Source organism: Triturus cristatus, chromosome 2_2, assembly GCF_964204655.1.
Source record: "Triturus cristatus chromosome 2_2, aTriCri1.1, whole genome shotgun sequence".
NCBI classification, from domain to species: domain Eukaryota; kingdom Metazoa; phylum Chordata; class Amphibia; order Caudata; family Salamandridae; genus Triturus; species Triturus cristatus.
Genome location: NC_140582.1, coordinates 261,534,462 through 261,559,947, shown reverse-complemented (window position 1 = coordinate 261,559,947; position 25,486 = coordinate 261,534,462). Strand labels below are relative to the sequence as shown.

The window sequence follows — 25,486 nt, the reverse complement described above, 5'->3', positions numbered from 1 at the left end:
AGAGGGCCCTGTTTCAAGATCCTAACTATGTTCAAGATATTAACAAATGGCTTGGGAAATTCTTGGAGGTTAATAGGGGCAGTGCGAGTTGTGGCATGATGTGGGATGCTGTGAAATCTTGGGTTGAAGGGGAAACCTTGAGCTACTCTCTGAATTGGAATAAAGAAGTTAGACAACGTTTAAATATCATGTATAATACAATGTTAGATATACAAGAAGAGCTAGTTAGAGCTATTGCCAATGGTTTAAGTATAGAAAGGATTCTCCAGAAATTGGCATTAGTAAAAGATGCGGCAGCAGAAATTGTGGCAGAAAGATCAGCAGAAATATTTCTAGCCTGGAGGCAATCTTGCTCCGAATATAGCGAACAAGTTGGGCACATGCTTGCCACTAGGACAAGATAGAAAATTGTTGGGGGGACATTATAGAGGTAAAAGATCAAGAGGGCGAAGAATTAAAATAGAGATCAAGGAAATATGTGTGGTATTTCAAAGGTATTATGAAAATTTATATGGGGACGAGGGACATGAGGAGCTAAAATACATAAAGGAATACCTGGAATTGCTTACTACTGAGATATTCTCACAGGAAGATTCAGAGGCCTTAGAGATTACATTCACAGATGAGGAAATTCAAAGAGCCCTCACGGATTTCCCTTCCAGCAAGGCTGTTTGACCTGATCAAATCCCATTAGAATTCTATAAATCTTTTTTCAAATTTTGGGGGATGATTTAAGACAGGTAATGCGTCAGGCACAGAAAGGGGAGTTACCCCTGGAGTCATGGGTAGAAGCTAACTGTTAGAATCCGGGTTTTCTGGTTGGCACAGGTAGGTACTTGTGACAAGCAGGGAACCTTTCCTATTGTCAGGGAAAGGGGGTACACTCCTCAAATAACCCCTGCTCACCCTCTAGGTAGCTTGGCGCGAGCAGACAAGGCTTATCTCAGGGCGTTATAGGTTAAGCATTTGTGAACACATACAGTAACCAAGTGACCACACTACAAATGGACACCACACAGGTTTTATATTAAAAATAAGGATTCTTTATATAGAGTTATCACAAGACCATTAAACGACAAAAATACACAATACTGTTACTTTAGTTGGTAGAAGTTTGCTTAGTTCTCTTAAGTTCTTAAATGTGACACTTTAAGTCAATGTACCTATCAGATGTGACACGCAGGGCAACGAAAGTGTTGCAACGATGTAGATGCGATGAAGTTTTTGGTGCAAAGAAATAAAGACGTGAAGATCTTCCAGATGCGTTACGCTTCTCCGATGTTGCGAGAAGACTCGACTCGATGCGTCGGCTGCAGCGGCATCACCCTTTATGCGATGCGAGGACAGCGGCCTTGGCAGCGGCACTCTTCTCCGACGTTTGCGAGACGCTTCCGCTCGATGCGATGCTGCAGCGGTGACACCCCTTTACGCGATGCGACGACAGCAGCTCCGACGGCGGCGCGCTTCTCCGTGGATGCGAGGCACTTTTCTTGATGCGGTGCAATGCGACAACTACGATGGCTACGATAGCGACACGCTTCTTCCTCGATGCGAGACTCTTTTCTTGATGCGGTGAAATGCGTCAGCTACGATGGCTGCGATGGCGACACGCTTCTTCGGCGTTGCGAGACACTTCCGAAATGATGCGAGACGCTTCCGCTCGATGAAATGCTGCTGCGGCGACACCCTTTGCGAGATGCGACGACAACAGCTCCGACGGCGGCACGCTTCTGCTCCTTGAGTCGCGCTTCCAGCTCCTTGCGACACGCAGTCCCTCAGAAGGCCTAACAACAGCAGCAGGCACTTCCAAAGAACTCTGGGGAGCTGGAGGGTGAAGTTCTCTGGGACTTTGTTCAGTGGGCAAGCTCAGCACAAGCCCTTGGAGATCTTTTGAAGCACAAGTTGAGGCAAAGTCTTTGTAGTCTTTCTCCTCTCATTCAGCAGCAAGGCAACCACTGCAGGCCAACCCCCCAGGTCAGGGACAGTACTCCTCCTTACAGCTTTTCCAGTTCCTTTTCCTCTGGCAGAGGTTCTTCTTGTTTAAGCAGGATCTAATTTCTTGGGAGCAGGGTCCCAATACTTATACCCCTAATTCCTTTGTTCCTCTGGGGTAGAGGGGCCTTTGCCCAGTCCAAACCAGTTCCTGAGCACTTTGTTGACATGACTCTGACTTTCTATTCAGGGTGCAGGGCAGAGACATCAGTCAGTCCACAGGAGGTGGAGCCAGCATTGTGGTGACAGAGCACAGCCCTATTCAGAGTCCAGGTGTACTCCTCCCACCCATCTGGATGTCAATCTCTCTATTCACCACCAGGCTACCTAGCCCTGCCCCTCTGGGTTTCCCCAGCCCTGTCACTCACACAAACCAGACAGGCAGATACACATCATAACAGAGGCGGGCTGAAATGGTTAGGCAAGCAAATACCAACTTTCTAAAAGTGGTATTTGCAAACACAAAATATTAACCCCTTCAGCGCGGTGCGGATTACCGCGCTGTGCTGAAGGGTTCATGCGCGGGCGGTGCCATGATGGAGCGGTTCCGTCATCCGCACAGCGCAACCGATGCGCATGACGGAACCGCTCCGTCATGCGCATCGAAGGGGTTAAAATAAACTTTACTAAAAGATATTTTATTATTCTGAGTTCAGGCATACTAAACTCGAATTTCTACCATGTTCCCTGGGTCTGTTAGGAGCATAGAATGTAACAATTCTAACAGCCCATTCTGGCCTATGGAGAACAGGTAGCCTTACAATAGTGAAAAACAAAAATGGCTGTAATTCACTATTAGGACATGCCACACACACCAGGGCTTGTCCTACCTTATGCTTACAATGCACCCTGTCCTTGGGCCTACCATAGGGGTGACTAATATGAAGTTAAGGGAAGGTTTAGGGACTGGCAAGTGTGTGCTCTTGCCCAGTCAGCATGACAGTACCACACTGCACGCAGGTTCTGCAATGGCAGACCTTAGATACATTTTACCAGGCTGCTTCTGTGGGTGGCACAACCAATGCTGCAAGCCCACCAGCAGCATTTGTATTTACAAGCCCTGGGCACTCCTGGTGCACTTTACTGGGGTCTGACAGTAAACCAAATAAGCCAATCATGGAATCCAACCAACATATACATTTTAAACAGGGAGCACTTGCACTGTGGCACTGGTTGGCAGTGGCACAGTGCTCTGAGCAGCTAACACCAGGAAAACACATGAGGCACAGCGACAAAAAGTGGAAGGGAGACTCACGCCAAGGTGCCAGGTCTAACACTAACATAGTTATCATGTTAAAGAAAGGGAAGCCCCCTAACGAGGCCAAAATATCTAGACCCATTAACAAAAGATTTTTTCAAACATTTTAGCAAATCGCTTTAGTATCATTATAGGGAAGGTGACCTCACCCCTACAGCATGGGTTCATCCCTGGCAGAGGAACAGTCGAACATATTCGCAGAGTTATTACCATGTTTGATGGCACAGCAGTCACTGGAGACCCTATGGCACTCATCCTACTTGACGTGGAGAAGGCGTTCAATAGGGTTTCATGGGATTACCTATGGGCAGTACTCGAGAATGGGTGTATAAAGTCCATACAGACATTGTATAGAAGTCCTCGGGTCCCACTCCGGTTAATGGGTGGTCAAAGTGAACCTATTTTTATCACACAAGGGACAAGACAGGGGTGTCCATATTCTCCCCTTCTATTTGCATTTTATATAGACCTCCTAATCAGGAAAATTAGGCGAACATGGGAATTCACCCTATCCGACTGAACGGATTTGAAACCATTCTTCTGGGTTATGCGGATAACTTGGCAATAGCAGCTGCAAATCCGCTTGTGGCCTTAACAGAAATAGAACACGAGGCAGAATGCTCTGGGGTGTTTTCTGGCTATCGGCTTAACTGGGAACAGACACAAATAGTAATCAATAGCAAGCTTTCCTTGTCGGAATCATGTGTAACTGAATGTGCAACTTATCTTGGGGTCCTGATAACCTCAGAATTGGGTAAAGTTGTGGCAAAGCCCTCGCCCCAGTTTTTCAAAAGAGTAAAAAAGATCTGGAAAGGCTCAATAATTAGCATCTTTATTGTGGGACGATGAAACATTATTATTATTAAAATGATACTTCTTCCAAAAGTTTTGTATTTATTTAGAACGATACCGCTAAGGAAATGGAAAAAATTATAAAGAGATTTGTTTGGCCGCAAGGAAAGATCAGAAGAGCCATCAGATATATGACCTAAAAATGTATTACTGGGCTGTAGCAATCCAATTCATTTGAGGGTTATTGGGTGGGAAGGTTGTGGACCGATGGAGAAGAGATGCTCTATAAAAAAATTAAATTTAAGACCCTTGGTGCAGCAGCAGTGATTTGGACCACTGTCATGAATAAGCTAGAGCTAGGAAGGATGAATTATTATACTTCTCTGTTTGGAAATCCATCACTCCCTGAGGTATTTCATGATGGGGTTATGTTGCGTTGGGATACACTGGGGGTGAGGAAGATAGGTGATCTGCTTGACTCAGACAGTATACTTTTATTTGAGAAGGCTCAGCTCCTTTTTAATTTCGATCATGGTGATTTTTTTAAATATCTCCAGATATGTAGCTCCATTGCAAGGAAGAAAGCAGGAAGGGGGAAGACTTCTCTAAAGACCCATTTATGGAGGCAATAAGAGATCCAGGTGGCTGTACTATTACCCATATTCATGGCGGGCTGAGGCAATTATTGGTTGACGATTTAAATAAGTATGGTAAGAAATGGCAGCAGAAGTTGAATATTGAAGGGGACGAGTTCATGGTCTCACTCAAGATTGACCACACTGTATTGAGGGTAGCAGGTCTACAAGCACAACATTATAATACAATTTTTTCACTATACTACATGCCAGCCAAGATTGCTCAATGGGGTGGTACGGAAGGGATTCTATGTCCCCTCTGCCATAGGACTGATGCAGATATAGTTCACATGTTTACTTCTTGCCCAGCTCTAGATCCTCTGAAGGGAGCCATAGAAGAATTTCTGATGCAAACTTTGAGGATTCAAACAAAACTCACAGCCGAGTCAATGTTACTAGGCATCACTAAGAAAGGAACACCATTGGCACAACGTGAGTTTGTCTTCTTAGCCATGGCTGTAGTAAGAATCTATATCTCATCCGCCTGGGTGGAACTTGGGATCCCCACGTTTCAACAATGGCTTTCACGGCTCTTAGCTATGCACAATATGGAAAAAGGCTTACATAAGAGGAAAGGATGGAAGGCTCGGAAATTAGGGAATCTGATCTGGGCTCCTATAAATGATCAGAAAACCAGAGTCAAAATCAACCCAGGTACAATTTAACGTACTAGGGGTATCATATTTATCATGTGTAATTTCTTGTGCTCTCTTATACAATGAAAGATATGTATAATGCGTTGGGTTCCATTGTTTACTGTATTTATGATAGAGAACGTTTCCTTGTATTTTATTCGTTTACAAAAGTATTTTGCTGACAGTGAATAAAAAAACAAAAAACAAAAAAATTACATTGGAGTTACGCCCTCAAGCATTTATCACTGGGAGCATCAACAACTAAGTTCACTTTAGCCATGTTAAAACCCCTGCAAACCTTATTGAAATGGCTTTTTTTTCTTGCACCCGTTGCAAACGTTATTGTAAACGAGGCGCACCTTAGAATTTCCCACATCGTTTAGTCTACCACATCTATCATACTGGCTTTTATATTTTTTCACATTCCAAAACAAAACAACCTACGTTTTTTTGCTTTGTTATTCGTACATTTTCTATTCAAAGTCACTTGTTGCTGCAAGTGACCCTAAACAGCTAGGTATTCTTCAATTGTTCATACACACATGAGCAACAGATTACTCAGAATTGTTTTGCGGGAAACCTTCTGGTTCCCATTCTATATCAGGATGTTGGGTGTCACCTCTGCTTAGTTCTTACTCCTTGAAGGGTATCCAAAGATATTGGAGTAGATGCCTCACTCACTTATCGTGACATGCTTCATCATCAGCACCTATCTGCAACCTGGGAAGATGATACTACTGCCCTTGCAGATTCAACCATAGGTGGAAATGGGAGTTCTTAGATAAAGCAAACTGGATAAGCAGGGACCCAGAAAGGTGATATGTTAAAAATACCTCAAGGTAAACAGAAAGGTTTCACTTTATTAAGAGGGTACCTAGGGTATGGATAAAAACGTGAATTTTTTGGGTTCTATTGAATCTTATCACTCAGTTCTACCCTTTGTTTTTGTGCTTTATCTAAGAACTCCAATTTTCATCCATTGGTTGAGTCTACCCTGATAGTATCATTTTACCATAGGCGCCGATGATGAAGCAAGTGATGATAAGTGAGTGAGGCGTCCACTCCAATATCTTTGGATACCTTTCTAGGAGTAAGAACTAAACAGAGGTGACACCCAACATCCTGATATAGAATGGGAACCAGAGGGTTTCCCACAAAAAAATTCTGAGTTATCAGTTGCTCATGTGTGTGTGAATATTGACAGTGGGAGAGTGCAACTGATACCACAATCTCGCACTCTCCAGTGGTGAGCACACATTCTTCAATTGTTTCCACTTCTCTTGCATCTCTGGATAAAAAGGATACTTTTCAATTTCTGTGTTCACCTTTTTCAATAAAGTATGTCCACTTGCATGTATCCATATTCGAAAACATCACGCTCCCTTTGAGGTGGTAATGATAGTAAATGCTCAAATTCTTTCAGACCTCTTCCTCCTCAACAGTACCTTTGTGCACAACAGTAGTCTCCATCTAAAAATTTAACATAAGCATGGCCAGGTTAACATGATACCCAGTTCTGGGTGATTCACCCACCACCAGTAGAAAAGGTGGAGCTGGCAGACTACTGCACATGACTGTAGAAGGAGGCAAAGCTTATATAATTAATACATTAGCACAAAATGGTTGTTTGCTATCAGAGGATGGAAAATAAATGACTAAAGTGATGAAAGTAGACACCTCTGTCATAGACAAATGCTAGTTTTTAGAGAACATACTCCCAATATAAATGTCATCCTTTCCACGGCTAAGTATGGATATGTCCCCTCTAAAAAACAATGCCCTAAACTAAAATTGGATAATACATTATTAAAGTTGCAAGTCACTGTTTCTTCATCTTGCTTCATGAAGGTCAAGAAACGTATTATTGTTTTGCAATAAATGGCGTGGAGGCACCCTGACATTAAAATGGAAATCTTTCCAGTTATTATTACTAACTCTTTGGAGCCCTACACTGCACTGAACACACTAAATCAGACAGTGATGAACATAGAGGCATAATTTAGTCTCCAATATGTCCTCTCAGATGTGCATAATGTATCATGCAACATGTGTTCAAGACAGTATGCTCTCCAGTGATGAAGGCCACCACAACAGCCAACCACAACTCTTCTGGAGCCACTACAGCTTCCGCAACGGTGGACTCTCTCTCACAGTTCACCCACATCTTGCTCCTCTTCTGAGACTTGGTTCTGGATGAATTAGAGACTTCCTCGTATTTACGGCTCAGCCATGCCAAGTCTGCGGCTCGGCTGCAATTTGTAGCAGTCACCTAAAAGTCCACCTCAACCACGCCTGATTTCTCCCATTTGTTATCTGTATTGAAATGATACTAAGACATGCCTTGAAGTGTCTTGGATTTATTCATAATTAATAGATCACAGTAGCATCAGAGGACCAAATGAACACTACCTGTTGGTTCAAAGTGACCACAACAGTTCAACTGTTTTTCCAAGCCAATCTCCTCCTGCCACATCTATACTCATTCATTGCACGCACCAATCACACATACTCGCATACATACCCAGACTCAAACATGACACATTTCACAACAATGCACTCCATGAGGAGCAAATAGTCTTCATGCATACAGGATACCACTACTGGGCCTTTTGTAAGAGTAGATGGTATTTCCAACATGCCTCTGACACCATATTTTAATTATGACAGCTGGAGCTCTCAGATGTTCATCTGTAATGCTGGCTTCTAGGCCACGTTACCCCAGTAACTATATTTCTTTTTAGCACTCTGCAGACAAGACACATCTTCACTCATAGGTTGCATCCTCTTATGATATTACCTCTCTGCAATCATATTTGAAACATGCTAAACTCCAGACTGCCTTGTTCTCTTTAGATCCCAACTCTTACAAATCCAAATTATAGCGCCTTTCAGCAGATGACAGTGCATCACACATTAAGGGCCTTCTCACCAAACAGTAACACATAGAAATCACGCTTACTAGAGTTGCCCAGGTAAAATACCTGCACTTCACTTTGGAGGCACATTTCCATATGGCCACAGGTTGACAAAATCACTGAACAGGTCCACCATAATCACCACATTCTTGAAAAGTGGAGCATGTCATTCCATATGGATGTATTAGAACTGGAGTCTGTTAAATCTCCCCTCCTCTCTGCTGCCCAACTCATAATCAAATTGTGATCACAATACTTCCATTCTGATTAGGCTTCACTTGACACCTTTGTAGTTGCACCATCATGCAGCACGGGGCTAGTTTGAACATTTTAGCCATGGTTGGTTTTGGTTTCCAGCCTGGCCCTTAGTGTTCTACTGAGTACTCCATTGTATAATATAAACAATTTAATTAAGCTTACAAATGAAGCTTACTCAAATCATTATTAAAATACTTCCAGTGCACCTTTCAGATGTGCTGTAGCAGTCGCATGTTGGGTCCTTTGATTTACAATAATTTATCTATTTTATTCTTATTTCCTTTTACCCTGTGCTACCTGTCAAACCTTCTTGATCCTCCATTGGATCTTGTTCTGTGCTGAAAGGGTCTGGAAATACTTCGGAGGATGAGAAATTATTGAATGAGGACCAGAACTAAAATATTTGCTATCATATGATTTCAAACATTTAGTTCTCAGAATCTCACATATTTAACCCTGATAGAAACACTAGTCAAAATGGATTTACCCACAAGTAAATAATAAGTCAGAATCAGCAGAATTAGTTTAAGTCTAACATTTTAGTACTGCATAAGAGTTTGAATGAAACGGCATACAATCCTAAATTTAAATTTAATAGAGTTTTAAAAGAGCACTTGCAAACTCTGCGAGATCCAAATATATAGAGATTGATCTTCCTCATCCGAGGAAGATCAGCTATCTAAGCAAAATGTGGTCAATAGGACAAATCAGTTGTGCCTCATACAACCCCTTAGGGTAGTTCAGTGAGTTTCAAATGACCAGTTCTAGTTAATTTAAGACAGATTCTCCGTCTCAGTCCGATACCGCATCGTTAATGCCACAGCTGGATGACGTGAACCCTTTCAGCCGGAAAGGTTCCACTATGCTAAACCTACCAGTTGGCTGCAGATCACAGTATCACTTCACAGTTTGCGTTGTTCCTGGAAGTCCAAATTGCCAGTCTCTGTGTCGCAAGAGGGGAAAGCAAGTCTCTCCCCCCTCTGTTCCAAAATCTGAGCAATTATACTTCACCAGTTCTGGGTTTACACCCCTTGACATCAACAAATGTGTCAGGCCACTCTGTCCCATTGGCCACTTCGATAGCATGAGATGATGTAGTAGGTAAAAAGTATACAAATCCGTAAGAATAAAGTAATCCATAACTAGTCATATTTTTTTGAATCATTGCAAGTTTAGTCATATGAACAATGTGGCACTCAGAAATTAGACAAATCTATGCTGTCATCCCTTGTCTGTCTGTACTCAAGCATCTGCTCCAGCATGTAACACTTTTTGTTGCCAGTCTAATTAGACTGTGCTACAAGTGTCAAAGGAAGCATTTGAAAGATAGAACACAAGAGGTAACATTACGAAAAGTTACCATAGGCTTCAGACTACTCAGCTCATAAGTTCATATTTGAAAAAAGAAAGCAAAGTTGAGGCCTTTATGAATTACAGCTCATACACGATGAATTGTGCTAATATATGAATCTCGCATTGCATAGCATGATGTATTAACCTTTTAATTAAATGTGTTAAAAGCACTTCAATAATATCGCAATTAATTCATGTAAATATAGGGTACTCATAAAATTTAGAAAATGTCACTGTCGTTCACATATATTTTTATAAGTCTCTTTTGCACATCATATGTTAATTAAAACATACATATTTAAAGGCTCATCAAAGGAAAGATTTACAAAAAGCTAAACTCACGTGGCACCTACTTTTCTTTTGTCATTTTCAGTGCAAATGTTACACAATTTTAATGCACTATTTATCTTTAATACATGAAACATTTAGTTCTCACTTATGAATTTCTTAGTTCTCGTTATCACGTTACCTAATCAAAAGATCATATGTCATTAAAGTACTAAAACTCACATATATTTATTACATATAAATGTAATCAGTAATTCATTCTAACATTCTGTATGCTTTTCCGATGCTGTAGCTACATCAGAACTACAGTTTGTCATTTCTTGAAACATGGAGTTTAACATATGTTTTGCCATTACCATGTAAAGTAAAGTCCCAAATAATTTTTCTTTGTAAATTGTAAATTAGTAAGAGGAAAATCTCTGGTCTATCAGATGCATTCACTGAATAAAGAGGTATCACCGATAACGGTTCCACAAACGTACAGTATTAATGAACTCCTTGTCATGAACGTCTTCAATTAACAAAACCAGATCACCAAACTTTATTTAGACGATTATCATATATCTTTACCAGAATCTTGATCTCAGTGTTCAGCAACGGCCATTGCAGGAGTACAAGTAAATATGTAGGACTCCACTAGATTGCATTACAGAAAGAAAGGGGTTTATGATTGTGCACTGACTAGGAAGATAAACCCTCTTTCATGTCCTCTAAAAAATGTTCCTCTGGAAGGGCCGAGGGAGCACACTGCGTGGTGAACCAGCACACAAGTGGACAAAATGCATTGTGGTTAATGCAGTGCATGCTAACACTCACTTTAGTTGAAAGTCTTCAATATTGACCAATGTTCTTCCATGTTCACACAATCAGACACTCTGATAGTTGCCTATGCAACATCTTATCAGTCCACAGCTCTTGTTTCTCATAGTGTAGGACCTTAAATTGTGATTATTAAGTTTTGTTTTTGCCATAGTGTGATTTGTTTAATTAAATTATGTTGCTCATTGTATTATTTAGGACATCTGAGTAGATGCATTCTTATTTTTTTCCCACCACCAGACAGTTTTGAACACCGTAAAAGAATGCACTTGGCGCTGCCGGATACGGAAGGCTGGGATGAGATCATACCTATATTATGGAAAATGTTTGATAAAGTCAATATTGAGTTTGTTTACCTGTTTCCTTGGTGTCAACTAGGGAAGGCCCAAGAGGAGGGTGAGTATGAACAGTTACTCTTTTATTTTATCAGTTAAATGTATTTATTTTCATGTAGAATGTATGGGCAGTATAGACACATGAAAACTCAGAGACACAAGCTATGATATCTAAATTTCCCTTCACAGCTTTTTCAACTCAGTATTTTTTACCTTTATAACTGCTGGACCCCTAATTAGAAGGGGGTCTAGGGAATGAGAGGAATGTATGGGCTGTCTACGTTTGCATCCTCCCAAGGCATAATTTAAACCACAAGTCAGGCAAACAAGCCTGACTTGTACCCTGTGCTAACATGAGCAATCAGCACAGGGTACAAAGCATGGGAATTATCTAAATAATGGGGACTCTTGGAGTCCCTATAAGTCAGCAGACATAAATAGGAACAAGGAATAACTGAAATTTGTAAGGAATGGCCACCCTAAGTATCATGCTTTATCATCGGCCATACCTGCTTGCCAAAGAATCCTCCAATGGCGGGCACGCTCCCTGTTTTGAAAGGAAGTACTTGTGGATGGAGGGTGAAGAATGGGTTCCAGAAAATATAAATCATAATCACTATTGCCTTTTCCTGGAAATAACTTTTATCAGTGTAAAGGCAGCAAGATGATTATAAAAACACAATGGATGAAGAGAAGTGATTATTACTCCTGCATCTGACAGGTCGACATGTTTCAGCCTGTGGACCCATCCGGGGTCTGTGGCTTTCTTCAGGACCGGGGATCCCTACTATTCTATGCTATAAGCACACATTTAATCTACAATCAGCAGGCACACTTCAAATACCAAATCTTCTAATCCTGCTGGAGATTAATTCCCTTCTTCAGCAAATATTTAATGGTCCTATTATGCGTAAACATACAAAAATAGAAATCTAAAAATGGAAAACATATAAGACAAACAGGGACTAGCAACAGAAGAAGAAAGCAATGCTCCTTGTTGCATGCTGAATTGCAGCTAAGTGTAAACACAATGCACACTCGTGGTAGGTATATACTGCTTTGACAGTTAGCCTCAATAGTAAAATGAATAATCATGCTTCCCTTGTTCCACAAGCCATCCAACCACAATACAGTTCAACATCATGATCTAAATTGGATAAAATAATTTGTTGGTTGCACTGAAATATGTGTCTTTCATGGTAAATGCGTGAATTGAGGAACATTTTCACATCTAATTTTTCCTTTAATGAATGCAAAGTGGCCTCATGTTTGAAGGTGACCAGCCAGACAGCATTGTTTGAGTAAGATGTGTGCAGGAATCTGGCTCTGTATTTACTATACTAAAGTGAGGTATAGTGTGCACAGAGTCCAGTGGAACCCCAAAGGTAGGCAGAGGTAAAGTTAGATAGCACCTCACTCTCTATTTGTGGTAGTGTGGTCGAGCAGTAAGGCAGTATCAGAGGACAGTGTTAAGCATTTGTTGTACACACTCAGTCAGCAAATGAATTCACACACTCAAAGACTGAACTTCAGACCAATTGCTCTTGTATAAAAATATTATTTTAGTTATTTTATTTTCTAGAACCAAGCAAGCCTGGCACAGGTAAGTGATAAGTACTTTGCAGTAAATATACAGTTGTAATACAGTTTGGATTTGTAATAGTAAATGAACCTTGTTTTGACTTACAGTATGGTTTCAGAGAAATGCAACACTTTGTAAATACAGTAAATAGACTTGAATGGGTTTTTCTGTAAAGTTACAGGTAAGTTACTTTTGAGATTAATTTTCTTACTCAGAGTAGTATACCTGGATACTACTCTGGAACATTTACTGTAAACAGGTAAGTAAAATCAGTTTTGTTAGTTAGTGCAATTTGAAAGATTTATTTAGATTTTCAAACTCCACACTTAGATATTTTTCCAAGAAAAATAGTCAATGTAATCCTATGGAGGAAAATAGTGTTATCGGTTTTTAGGTAAGTATTTGGTAGTGGGAGTTGAGGTTCTGGGGGTAGACTCAGGGGTCCCCCAGGGTCAAGGATGCACTCTAGTTACACCCTCAGCGGCACTGGGGCGGCCGGGTGCAGAGTGCCGAGGCCCAATGTTATCCAATGGGGGATAGGTGGCCTCCGGTTGGAGGCTGCTGACTAGCAGGCCACTTAGTTGTGGGAGCAAAGCTCCTGGACTTTAGCTCAGGGCAAATGGGGAAACAAAGTAGCACCAAAGGTGCACCATCAGCGGCACTAGGGCGGCCGGATGCAGGGTGCTGTTTCGACGTTGGGCGCCCTGTTGTTTTCAATAGGGAACCTCCGGTTTGCATAGGCACTGCAGGCTTGGGGACAAAGGTCTTCTGGGTGCGACCACCACTTTGAGAGGTAAGTTGGGAAGTTAGGGGTTGGTTAGGCATCGTCGGTTTAGGCACACAAGGCCGTGGGGCGTCGAGTGCAGGGGTACCTTTTAGGGTTGGATCTTCTTACCAGCTCCTGTTCGCGGTTGGGGAGACCTTCTGGATGTAGGCAGCAGGCTTCGGCTGGAGGCTCTAAGAAGGTCAGGGGTCACTGGATATTGGGTCCGGATCGCTGTGGTGACCTCCTCGTGGTGTTTACCCACTCGAGCTCGGGACTTGGACGGTGGGTGCAGAGTGGTGCAGATTCAAGGTTTCCGGCCGGGGCCAGAGGTTGCAGATGAACAAATCCTGTTTCACGAGAGACAAAGTGTTCGGGGTTGAAGGCAGGCAGGTCCTCTGTGGTTTTGGAGGTTGCTGGCTGCAGGACACACCAGGATTTCACAGGAGCAGGTTCGAGGGGGAGGCAGGCCGGTAGGGCTGGGGCCAAGTCAGTGGGTGTCTTCCTCTCGTTAGCTGCTGCACGGCTGTTCGGTCCTTTTTCTTCTTCTTCTTGTAGTTTCTTCTTGTCAGAGGAAGCAAGGTTCAGGGGTGCCCCTAAATACTAGATTTAGGGGCGTTACAGGTAGGTAAAAGGTAGGGACTAATGGGTCCCTTCCCTGGGGTGGATACACCCCCTATTATGCCACCCTGCAGTGGGAGGGGGCATGAGCCTGACCCTGGTTGGCTGAGTCCCTCCATCTGCAAGATGGCATGGACTGAGAGTTGTGCTTCACTTCGCCTCCCTCACCCGAGGGGTGGAGTTGGCAGAGGTGGGCACACCTTTCTTCCTCGCTTGTTTTTCACGACGGTTCTCCTGCCCAAAGTGGGGGCCAGAACCAGTGGGACCAGTTGCTGGGAGCAGCAAGTAGCCGGAGGAAGCCCACAAAGGCGGTAAGCCTTTGAAGCTACCCCTTCGTGAACCCTGCCCATCCTGGGGGAGGAGGCCTGGCACCTCAGCCCAGTATGTGCATTGTTTCAGGCCCCAGAGAGCAGCAGGTGATATCGTCCCAGTGGTTCAGAAACATGTCTGGTGGTGGCAGCGGAAAGCAGCCACTCAGCCTGGACACTAGTGGTAGGTTAGTTTTCAGGGGGCATCTCTAAGATGCCCTCTGTGTGCAGTTTTCATTAAATCCCACACTGGCATCAGTTTTCTCAGTTTTCAGTGTAGCCATTATGGTGCTGTGGAGTTTGTAATGCCAAACTCCCAGTACCATATACTCTTAATGGCAGCACTGCACTTACAATGTCTAAGAATGAACTTCGACACTGTAGGGGTACAGGGCTCATGCACCTGTACCCTCACCACTGGTATAGTACACCCAGCTAGATGGGTGACTGACCTATGCCAGGACAGCGGGTTGTATGCATGGCACACAGAGATGTGTGCCATGTCGACTCTTCACTTTGTTCTGAACCAAAATAAGCAGCCTGCAAAGGCATTGTGTGAGTGTAATGGTACAGGACCTCTAAGGCTGGCACAATAAGAGCTGCAGCCCTTAGAGGCCTTCTCTGGTCACAGTGCCCTGGGTACCAGGGGCTGACCTGTGGCCAGAGATGCCAATTGGGTTTAGGTTTCAATGCAGTTTTGGGGAAAGAACATAGGCCCTAGGTATCTGACTAACAGGCGCCCAGGGCACACTCAGTCAAAGTACATCAGCAATTCAGCAAAAAGTGGGGACAACCATGCAGAAAGAGGGCACATTCTCACAATGTGTCCTTATTCACATCACAGATGTTTCAGTGGTGCATGTTGACAACCTAGAGACTGGGGTCAAATCTTAGAGAACATGCCCGAGAGAACCAGCTCAACCCCCATTTAAGCTATGCAGCAAGGGGTTAAGGAAGTGAAGCTCGCAATTCTGGACCAGAACGCTGCCATCAGTTATTTGGAAGCAAAAGACACAAAAGTAATGGATGGAATGCAGAACAAATCAAAACATTCACTGCCAGTCAAGAGATCTGGGTTAAATCCATCATTATTTTGCTCACCATGCCATCCCAGTTTAGACCTGGCCATATGCAAATCAGTCTTGACCCTGTGCCTCATGGGAACAGTCCAGCCAAACTGCCAAGTTCTCCCTTGTCCGGAAACAAGCATCCTAGGACCGGTTTTGGGGTTTCACCCCTCTTCAGCCAGGATAGCTTGATTCCAGTGGCATAGTGAGCCCGGGACCCCAGTCTGGGCATACCCAGCGCACTTAGGGCGAGAAAGCAAAAGACACACAATTGATGGACGGAATGCAGAACGAATCAAAACATTCACCCCCTGACTTTCTCTTAGGCCTGGGCTGTGAATTCCGTTCCGCTCCCGAAATTTGCAGAATTTGGGTAATTTTGCTTGTTCGCGCTTTCAAAATGCTTGTTCATGAGATATTTCTCCCCGAGCATGCAAACAGCGTTTGCGAACAGGAAAAAAGCATCGCAAATGGGCGGAACAAGCTATTCCGCGTGTTAGCGGAATTTATGCGTGCTCACTGAGATTTTTTACCATTTCGCGGAGCTTTGTGTAGCGCGACTACGCGAATTCCGCCCACCCCTACAAGTTTCTCTAGTCGCTTCCTTCCCATTAGAATGCACATGATCTGCTCACTCCTATAACTAGGGACATTACCCAATTTTTGGTCTTTTCTTTCTATGCTCTGCATGCATATATGCTATGTCTTTCTCTAAACACGCGTCGCAATTTTCATGATTTATAAACAGCTTTCTCACGTCACCTTGAGAGCTCTTCTTTCTTCTTTGGGCCTTCTTCCTTACTTTCAAAATAATGAACAAGCACCCACTTATAAAAATCAGTACTGGGCTGATTGTATGCATTTAACAGTTGTTATATATATACTTATACATACAATTACTATTATTCACCGCCTTGAAAACGTTACGGATGTAACAAAACACGTGTTGGCTGTTGTTTTTCTTCATCACCAGGCTGTGATGTTTCTTCATGTCCAAATGTTTACAACAATGCATGTATATACGAGGCTATGTACAAACTATTACATTTAAGTAAATCTGAGTACAATAATTGAGGTCTACTGTGATTTGAGCTACCTAAAATGTATGAGGAATTGATGCTTTGAATAAAAGTAAGAATGAAGAGATGAATATTAGGAGTGGTTAGGTACAATTGCCAAATTGATCCGAGCCAAACACTTGGGAGGTCATGGGTTTAGAGGTGATCCTGAACTTGCTTTGCCAATAATTGCATCGGAGTGCTCAAAGAAGATCTCACTTGGCATTCTTTCTAAGGCAAACTTGCCACTAACCTGTATGCCCACCCCTTTTCAAAGTCACCAGCTATCACTGATTCCAAAGGCTGTTCTGTGCCATTGGTGCTAAAAGTGCCCATTGCTAAGAGTAGAGTAGCATTTACTGCCCCAAGGATCGGCCAACAGAGGCCTCCCTTAGGCATGTATTAATCATGGATGTGCCGGCATTGCCATTCAACTGGGAGGACCTGCAAATGGGTGAAGAAAACTAAGATGGGTTGAGCAGGGTGGACTCGCCTGTGACTTTGCCATGAGAGCAAAGGAAGGAAACTAGTAGCGAAGAGCAGAAGACAATAATATGATTGTAGCATAGGAAATAACTCCAAACAAGCATGAGATAAACTAAAACCAGCAATTAAGTACCAATGATATAGCTACAATAGAAAAGGTATTTAAAATCAAAACAAAATAATGAGCCCTCAACACTAAGCATTGGGAGCCAGCCAGCACAGGTTACAAGGCAAGCACAATCATTTTGAAAAATGAAGAAAATAATCATTCATGATTCAAAGAGAGGCAGGTAAAATCGAACTGTGGCATTTAAGTCAGATGCGTGTTGGCAATGGCCTATTGTGGCTACTGCACATAGGGGAAGGAAACATGAGCAGGGAGGAATCACTCACCCTTTCTAGCCACTGTGAGACTCTGTGAAGGAAACGTGAAGGGAATCACAGGAGTAAACTAAATTAAACTACAAATAGAAACAGCTACAAACTTTAGGCAAGGAACTGTTGCAGGAGCTAGTGTTTCATGCACAACTTTATTTTTTATTGAATTAGCACTGTCCCTTAAGGCCTCTGCCCCAGCCTCTGAAAGGTAACTTCTGTTTAGCATAGCACTAAATATGTTGTCACAACATTTTGATCTCACCTTTGTTTTATCTACGACTGCCTAATGTCCATCATTACCTTTAATATGGAATGACCAATGTATTCCTTTATACTGTATATATTTCTTATCCATACTCACACCGTTTACACCACTTGTTATGATTTCAAAATCACCTCTCTCACACATCCCACATACAAAATAGACATTCTGCTCTGTATTCAGGCAGAAAAAAGTTTTTAGTATTGAGTGGGCCGGGCCCATTAGTTCTAGACCTGTTCTAGAATCACACTCCGATGGTTCTTTTTTGCAGTAAGTGTAAAGGGGAGAAAAGTCATTAGGAAACAGTCAATTAGCCAATAACTCTCAGACACCTTCCTAAGATTAGTTAGTTCATTACAAAGCCAAAAATAACAGGACATATAGACACCTCAACACGGGGGTATAGAAATACAAAGAAATTAGCATGAAGCCAAATCTGCGAATCCAATTTAGACCATGCAGCATGAACAAAACAATGAATTCAAGAAGTAAAATACAGAAGATCAGGAAGCATGAGTCCAAATGTTCCTGAATTGAAGGTTGGTGAGTGAAAAGCATCAATTATATCCCTACTCTAACACTAAGGTGACATCCCTACATAAGCACTCCCAAGAAACCAGATAGAATGTGTCAGTGTGTGGACACTTCCTAAGAAGTCTCTCCACCATCATTGGGTCATGTAGCATAAAGCCACCATCGTAAAGACAGAGCTTGTTCTAGGATGCTCTCTCTGTGAAGGCAAGAAAGAAGTGTGGCTCTTCCCTAGTTCCAACAATCAATTATCCACATGTAACATTCCCATAATGCATTCCGCATCACGCCATCCGATCTGGGTACAATCTTAAATGTACTTTTCCGCGATCTTGTCTGTGTACCTTCTCACAACAATTTGTCCTTGGTTCTCAGACCTTCACCTGTATGAATCATAACATCCTTCCTTTATTGACCCAAGTCACACGATTGTAACTTTTTCTCTCCTCACCTAGCTAGAAAAACAAAGACATTATTCTACCTAAAAGAGCGCTTCTTCACCTGCAATACAAAATCGTGAGAATGAACAGATTCCACAGCACAAATGAAATTCAAACTGTTAATTTTAAAGAGAGAGTAGTCAGGGACTTACATTTCAGGCCTACAATTTCAGCTAACATAAGTAAGCACCATGTAAGCTTTAAAAATTCACATAAACATTAATGCAATTTCAACTAAAGCATTTACCTACATTGAAATGTCATAATTAATAAACACATTTGGTACTAGAATAATTGTCAGTTTCTCAACACGAGTTCTTCATGTTAATGTTTCCTGCTAGCTACATCCATTTTCTACGTAAATTCTCCACAACTCTTATCAATGGCCTAAAATATATCACATATTCATGTTAATACATTTCACAATTCTAGCAACTCATGTTAATACAGTAGATGATTATATGCGGGTGCGCTCTACACGTGATTATGATGCACAAATTAAATGAGATTTCCACTTCATCAGTTCCCCCCTCTGATGAAGTTTAGTCATCATAAAACACTCCAAAACATCCCTGCAGAGTAGACTGATCTAAACAGATGTCTTAGCTAATCTTCTCTGTCTGAACTCCGCCATTCTCTTCAAATTCTCATAGTGACTGTACTGCAGTCTTTCCGTCCTTCTTTCTCTTTCCCTTAAGGAGTTCTCCACTTGCCTCGCTTTGTGTCAATTATATGCTCTTATCACCCCTACCAAGATAAAGATACAGATTATAGTGATCATTATCAGTTTCAAGATGTATCCAAGTATTCCATTACCTGGATTTGCAAAATAATTTCCAACTGCACCAAACCCTTTTCCAATCGTATCCCAAACTACTACAGCTGGCAAATCCTGTATTTCATGATGTATATCAGTGATATTGTTAATATATCCACTCAGATCTTTACTTCTATCAGGGATATAAGAACAACACTGTTGGACCTTCAGCATCCAACAGACACCGCCTTCTTTTGCCAGTAACACATCTAATGCAAGACGGTTCTGCATCACCATCGCCCTCATTGAGACCATCTCCCCATCTATGAGTAGCAATGACTGAGCCTTGTTAACGGATAACTTATCCATTGTTTTCCATAAAGGAGGGTGCACCAGTGAAGAAGTCCAGGTCATCAAAGTAATTCCATGCAGTTTCTTTTATTCTTGAAATATAGTAAGAAATGGACACCAGCCAACACTTTTGTTCTATACAATGGAACTTCGTCAGGGCTGAAAACAATACAAGACAGCACATGAATAAATACGAATAAAAAGACAACATCATTAAAAACATATGTAACATATAAATAACATCAGAAAGTGGCATATAACGATGACAAAGAAGGTCTTAAGGACAAAAAAATGGAACTTCACACTGAAAAGCATATATACACTCAAATAAACTGAATGGTGCAAATTTCAATAACTTACAAGATTAAGATAAACCAATCATCATAAAAACACAGTTATCTAGATTTATCGACGTCAAAAATGCCATATGGTATGACAAATTAAAAAAAATATACTGTGTTTGATTAAATCAACTAAGGAAAATACCCAGTGTGCAAAAGTCACCTAGACCGAAAGAGTACACCAAAGAGTGAACAAAATCAATAATGAACCCAGACACTATTCACTTAAATCAAAATAGGACAGACAAAAAGGACAGGAGAGAAGAAATATGAAAGAATATGAAAAAATAAACGCAGGAGAAAAGTGATAAAATGAAAGAAAATGGGGGATGAAAAATATATGTACAATGGAAAGTTCTTATTCTCATCAGTCAAATACGCAAGTGGAAATCCACAATATCTCCAATTAGCCAATAAGCCAAAAAGATTTGGAATAGAGTGAATCCGCAGTCCTTGATATAGTTAGTCCTAATCAACTGTGACACTCTGCAAATGTAATTAAGCACAACTAAATACGGTTGTGCGTGAGGCAGAAATACAAACAGTGCCACGGTCAGTGCTCTAATATCCAATAGAGTCTGTAATTTGTTAATGGAACGCATTACAAATCTGAATTGATAAATGGGCTTAAGTTCTCTCCGATCAATAATAACCAGAAGGTTCAAGAAAATAACAGTCACTGGTAAGACAAGTTAGCGATGCAATGAAGGTAGAGGTCCCACAATCCTGGATCAGATATGGCCACGTCCAGAAATTATACTCTGTAGATAAACAAAAATACACAACCTTATTTAACATGTCCGTAGGACACACCTACTCACTAGTGGACAGACCGAAAGGCCAAGGCACCTCATGTGTAAACAGAATAAACCCCATATGAGCTACAGTCCGAATAGCGTACTTGGGAAAAAAGATGATTGGCAGCGCAAAACAGAGGCGCCACGCAGGTAACACCTAAGTCCAAATATGAACATAAACACCTAGGCAGTCTAGAATAAGCAACTATATAATACAATAGTCATTTTAGATATTGCAGGAGGGAACACAGTGTGCATAATGTTTATAAAAGCATATTTAATTTTTATTATGTGTAGATTGCACGAAAATATTGATAATAGGCAATTCTACATTAGAGTATATGATTCCAAAATGTCAAACAAATAAGCAATGCAACACATATAATAAAACAAATCAATATATAATGCAATAGACAAAAATACAAATACAAAAAGACAAACACAGTGGCTGAAGCCGAGATGTTCTCAACGCGCGTTTCGACGCTAGAAAAGCGTCTTCATCAGGAGAGCCACACAATCTTTTATCCTATAAATATACAACAAATGTCATGTAAAAGACATGAATAAACATTTTTTACGAATTTTTCTTAAAAACACTGAGACCCTTCACATATGGTTTTTCTGATTATATTGAGGTGCTGTCAAAACAACCCTTCACTGAATATACAAAGTGAGAAGAAACCCGAAAGATGTGTGCAGATGTGAATAGAGTAGAAAAAGTGCTCTAATATCTAAGAAAGTGCCAGTGATGAGTAAACATAGAGCAGAGAGAAGATACGAAAAAACAAAAAATGTATAAAGGTCAATAAAGAGCAAAAAGTGAATTAGATAAAGAAACCAATATTTGCCAAGTAAATACCTTGATAAATAGAAAATCTTACTTAGATAGTTGTCGTAGATATAGATAAATATATATGGTCCAACCAAGACCTATTGTCGATAAAGATACTCCCTGTGTATATTGAGAGCAAAAAGATCAGGAGCATATTATGATACATATCATACAGTCATCTAAAATAAACAAATAAAAGAGAATATTAATCCCTTATGCCGGGAAAACAGACCAATGGGAATTAGCAAAAAGGTAAATGGCTGCCTACAAATGTGGTGAAACGGAGTAGTCAAAAGAGAGATGCTGTGAAGTCCAGAAAAGGCACTTAGATTCAGAATAAGTTCAGAAAATTACTGAAAATCAAACAATAAAAATTAATTGGAAAGGTAGAAAGGGCAAATGATAAATAATAACAGTATAATGCCAGGAAAATCCGATCAAAAAATGAAACCATGAAGTACCTGCAGCACCATCTCAGCAAATACACGAGATGATTTGAAGAGTCAACCGGTTGGAAGTCATTTGTATGCGACACAAAGGAAGCAGAAACAGCGATGGGAATCATAACAAACAAGGATATAGCCTGATATTATAGGATGACAAACACTGAAAAAGAAAAGGAGGAAAAGGCCAAATGTAACCACATTTTCTGGAGTAGAAAAAGAGAAAAACAAAGAAAAAACGAAGATACAACCCAGCACATGAGACATACTGGAATAATAACCATGAGAAATGTTTCAATAGCAAGCTAAATAAAGAGACAGTTGGAGAGTCGAAGGAAGATTGCTGGCTGTGTTGTCAGATACAAAATGAGAGTGCAGAATAATGAACTGAAAAAATGCAAAGAAAACATGTCAAGAGTTAATAGGGCAGCGTAAGCCACGTATGACGAACCAAACAGAATCTGATGTTCCAGGAGAAGAATAGCATAAACGGTAAAATGCACTAAAAAAGATATGTCTATAGCAGAGGTCTAAGGCTTGACTTACTTGAGAAATTTGAGGATCAAACGAAGTAACGGATGTGAACCACAGGCTTTAGTGCAGAAACTAGCCGAAAGACCTGATTTAAAAAGGTTACGTAAAGTCACGTGATAAAGCGGGAGCAAGCTGGAACCGGCCGGCAAGCTAGAGAGTGGACAATAAACAGTGTGGTGAATGGAAATGGATCCGGAAACGGATATGAAACGAAGCCTAACTGATAAAAACGAAATGAAAGACATAACTACACATATAGAAGAGGTATTTACTTACATTAAATAAATATAATAAATGATACTCAAAAGTAAAACTAATGTGACCTTTATTAATAGAATGTGCAGGTAATAAAGAAAAGTAAGATGAATTAATCCAGTGAGTCATATAAAAACGGAACTTACTAAGGAGAAGCAGGTAAACATAGTTTGGAATCTGAAAAATAAATGATGCTAAAGTGTAAAACTAAAATGACCTGTATTAACAGAATATGCAGGTAATAAAGGAAAGTAAATTGAAATAATCCAGTAAGACGTTCATAAAAGGAACTTACTAAGAGAAAGCAGATAAACATAATTTAGAATCTGTTGAATAGAATAGCATTTTCCAATGGTAGTTCATTGTTTAATCCCTTATGAAAAGTGTTGAGAGTGAAAATCCAAAAAACTTCTAGTTTTTTGCGGATTTCCTCACTATGAGTCTCATTTTCGATGCTGATTTTTTCAAGTATGTGCCATTTAATATCTTCGGCAGAATGTTGTTGTTCTTCATAGTGTTTAACCATGGGAGCTAACAATTTATTAGTTTGGATGTCTGAGCGATGCTCATTGAGATGAGTAGCAATAGGTCTGGAGGTTTCTCCTACGTATCCGGAATTGCACGGGCAGATAATCAAATAGATGACATTATTTGTTCTGCAATTTGTCATGGATTTAGAGTTAGTTGTATATCCATTAAGAGTAATGGTGCATCCCTCTATGGCTCCATCACATGCTTTACAGTTTGAACATAAGCATTTGAATGTGCCTTTGATAGATGATATGCCAGAATCTCATATGTATCAATAAACCAAGATACAGCTGTAATAGCTTCCCTTTGAGGGATGTTGCTATAAAGTAATTCTACATCTAGAGTCACTAAAATCTCTTGATTGGAATTCAAAGGTAGATATTCAACCTTTGAGATCATATCTCCGGTATCTCTAATATATGATGGAGTTTTAGATATAAAGGGGCGTAACCAATGATCAACATATTTGGATAATGGTTCTGTAACCGATCCAATGGTGGATACAATCGGACGTAAAGGAGGTTCTGTGAGATTTTTATGAACCTTGGGTACTCCATAGATACAGGGCATAGTCTTCTTAGAATTGGTAAGAAATGCGTGTTCTTTTTTACTTATCTCACCTTTTGAGAGGGCAATATTAGACAAACGTTGGATTGTCTGACAAATTCTGTTAGTAGGATCTGAGGTAACTTTGATGTAAAATAATGGTTCGCCAAGAAGAGCTAGCATTTGATTTTCATAGCTACTTGTGTTTAACACAACTATACCACCCCCTTTGTCTGCACTTTTAATGGTAATAGATTTATTCTCTCTAAGAGTAGACAGACAGGAGAATTCTTCTTTGTTGCGATTAAAGAAGGGTTCAGGACAACTTTTTCGAACACTCCTACTTCACGTCCTATTTGCTCCAATGAAGGTGTGAAGGTGGAGGGCAAAGTCAAAGTAGTATCAACAGTGGCTATTGATATATTTGTAATGTCCTGAGAAAAGTATTTTTTGAGTCTGATTTTACGAAAAAATGAAATTATATCAGTGTATAATTCAAATTTGTTGGTGTAAGAATGGGGGACAAAAGACAGACCCTTAGAGAGCAGACTCAAACAATTAGAGTCTAGTGGTTGAGATGATAAATTAAAGATAGGGGGCCCGATTCACAGAACAAACTTAAGACTAAATCCTAAACTTAGTACCAATCTGGTATTCACAGAATGCACCTAGTACTTCTGGTATTCACAGAATGAACTTACTACTTTAGCGATTCACAAAATGAACTTAGGACTTTTGCTATTCACAGAATCCATTTACGACCACTAAACTTACGTCCGCACCCGGGCCGGATTTTCCGCCCCCGGAGCGGAGTTTCCGGGCCCGGAGCGGGAAGTCCGCATGCGGGCCGGAAAGTCCGATTTGAGGGCGGAATACCCGCTCCCGGGCCGGAAACTCCGGCCTCGGGCCGGAAATTCCGCTTTCGGGCCGGAACATCAGAATTGGGACCAGACTACATTACTGTTGCCATTGATCATTTGAGCCAAGGGGAAACACCTGTTCAAGTCCCTACCATCCCCCACCATGCATCAGCTGACGCACTCCAGCCAATCCTAGCTCGGCAGCACGTATAACTGCAGAGCAGACACACACCAACCCTTTCAACATGTCACTGAATGTGTTTGTTGCACTGCCCCTTGCCATGCAGCAAAACCACTTGAGGAGGAGGAGGAGGAGAGCCAGAGCAGAGAGGATCTTCAGACAGAGGATCAACTTATTTGGAATGTCCAGTCAAGATATAAGGGCCAGGTACCGTTTCCCTCCAGAAATCATCTTGGATATGGTATGTGAGTGGGAGCAGGAACTTGACTCCGTGACCTGCTG

At 41.2% G+C, this 25,486-nt stretch overlaps 1 protein-coding gene across 2 annotated transcripts in view; it reads left to right on the top strand.

Moving 5' to 3' along the window:
* The window catches only part of LOC146862118 (protein NipSnap homolog 3A-like), a 418,751-nt gene that overhangs the window by 287,512 nt on the left and 105,753 nt on the right, over positions 1–25,486 (top strand). For both annotated transcript variants that reach the window (XM_085641309.1, XM_085641310.1), the window contains exon 3: positions 11,186–11,341. In XM_085641309.1, the coding sequence (XP_085497435.1) occupies positions 11,186–11,341 (156 nt within the window). The remainder of the gene's footprint in view (positions 1–11,185; positions 11,342–25,486) is intronic.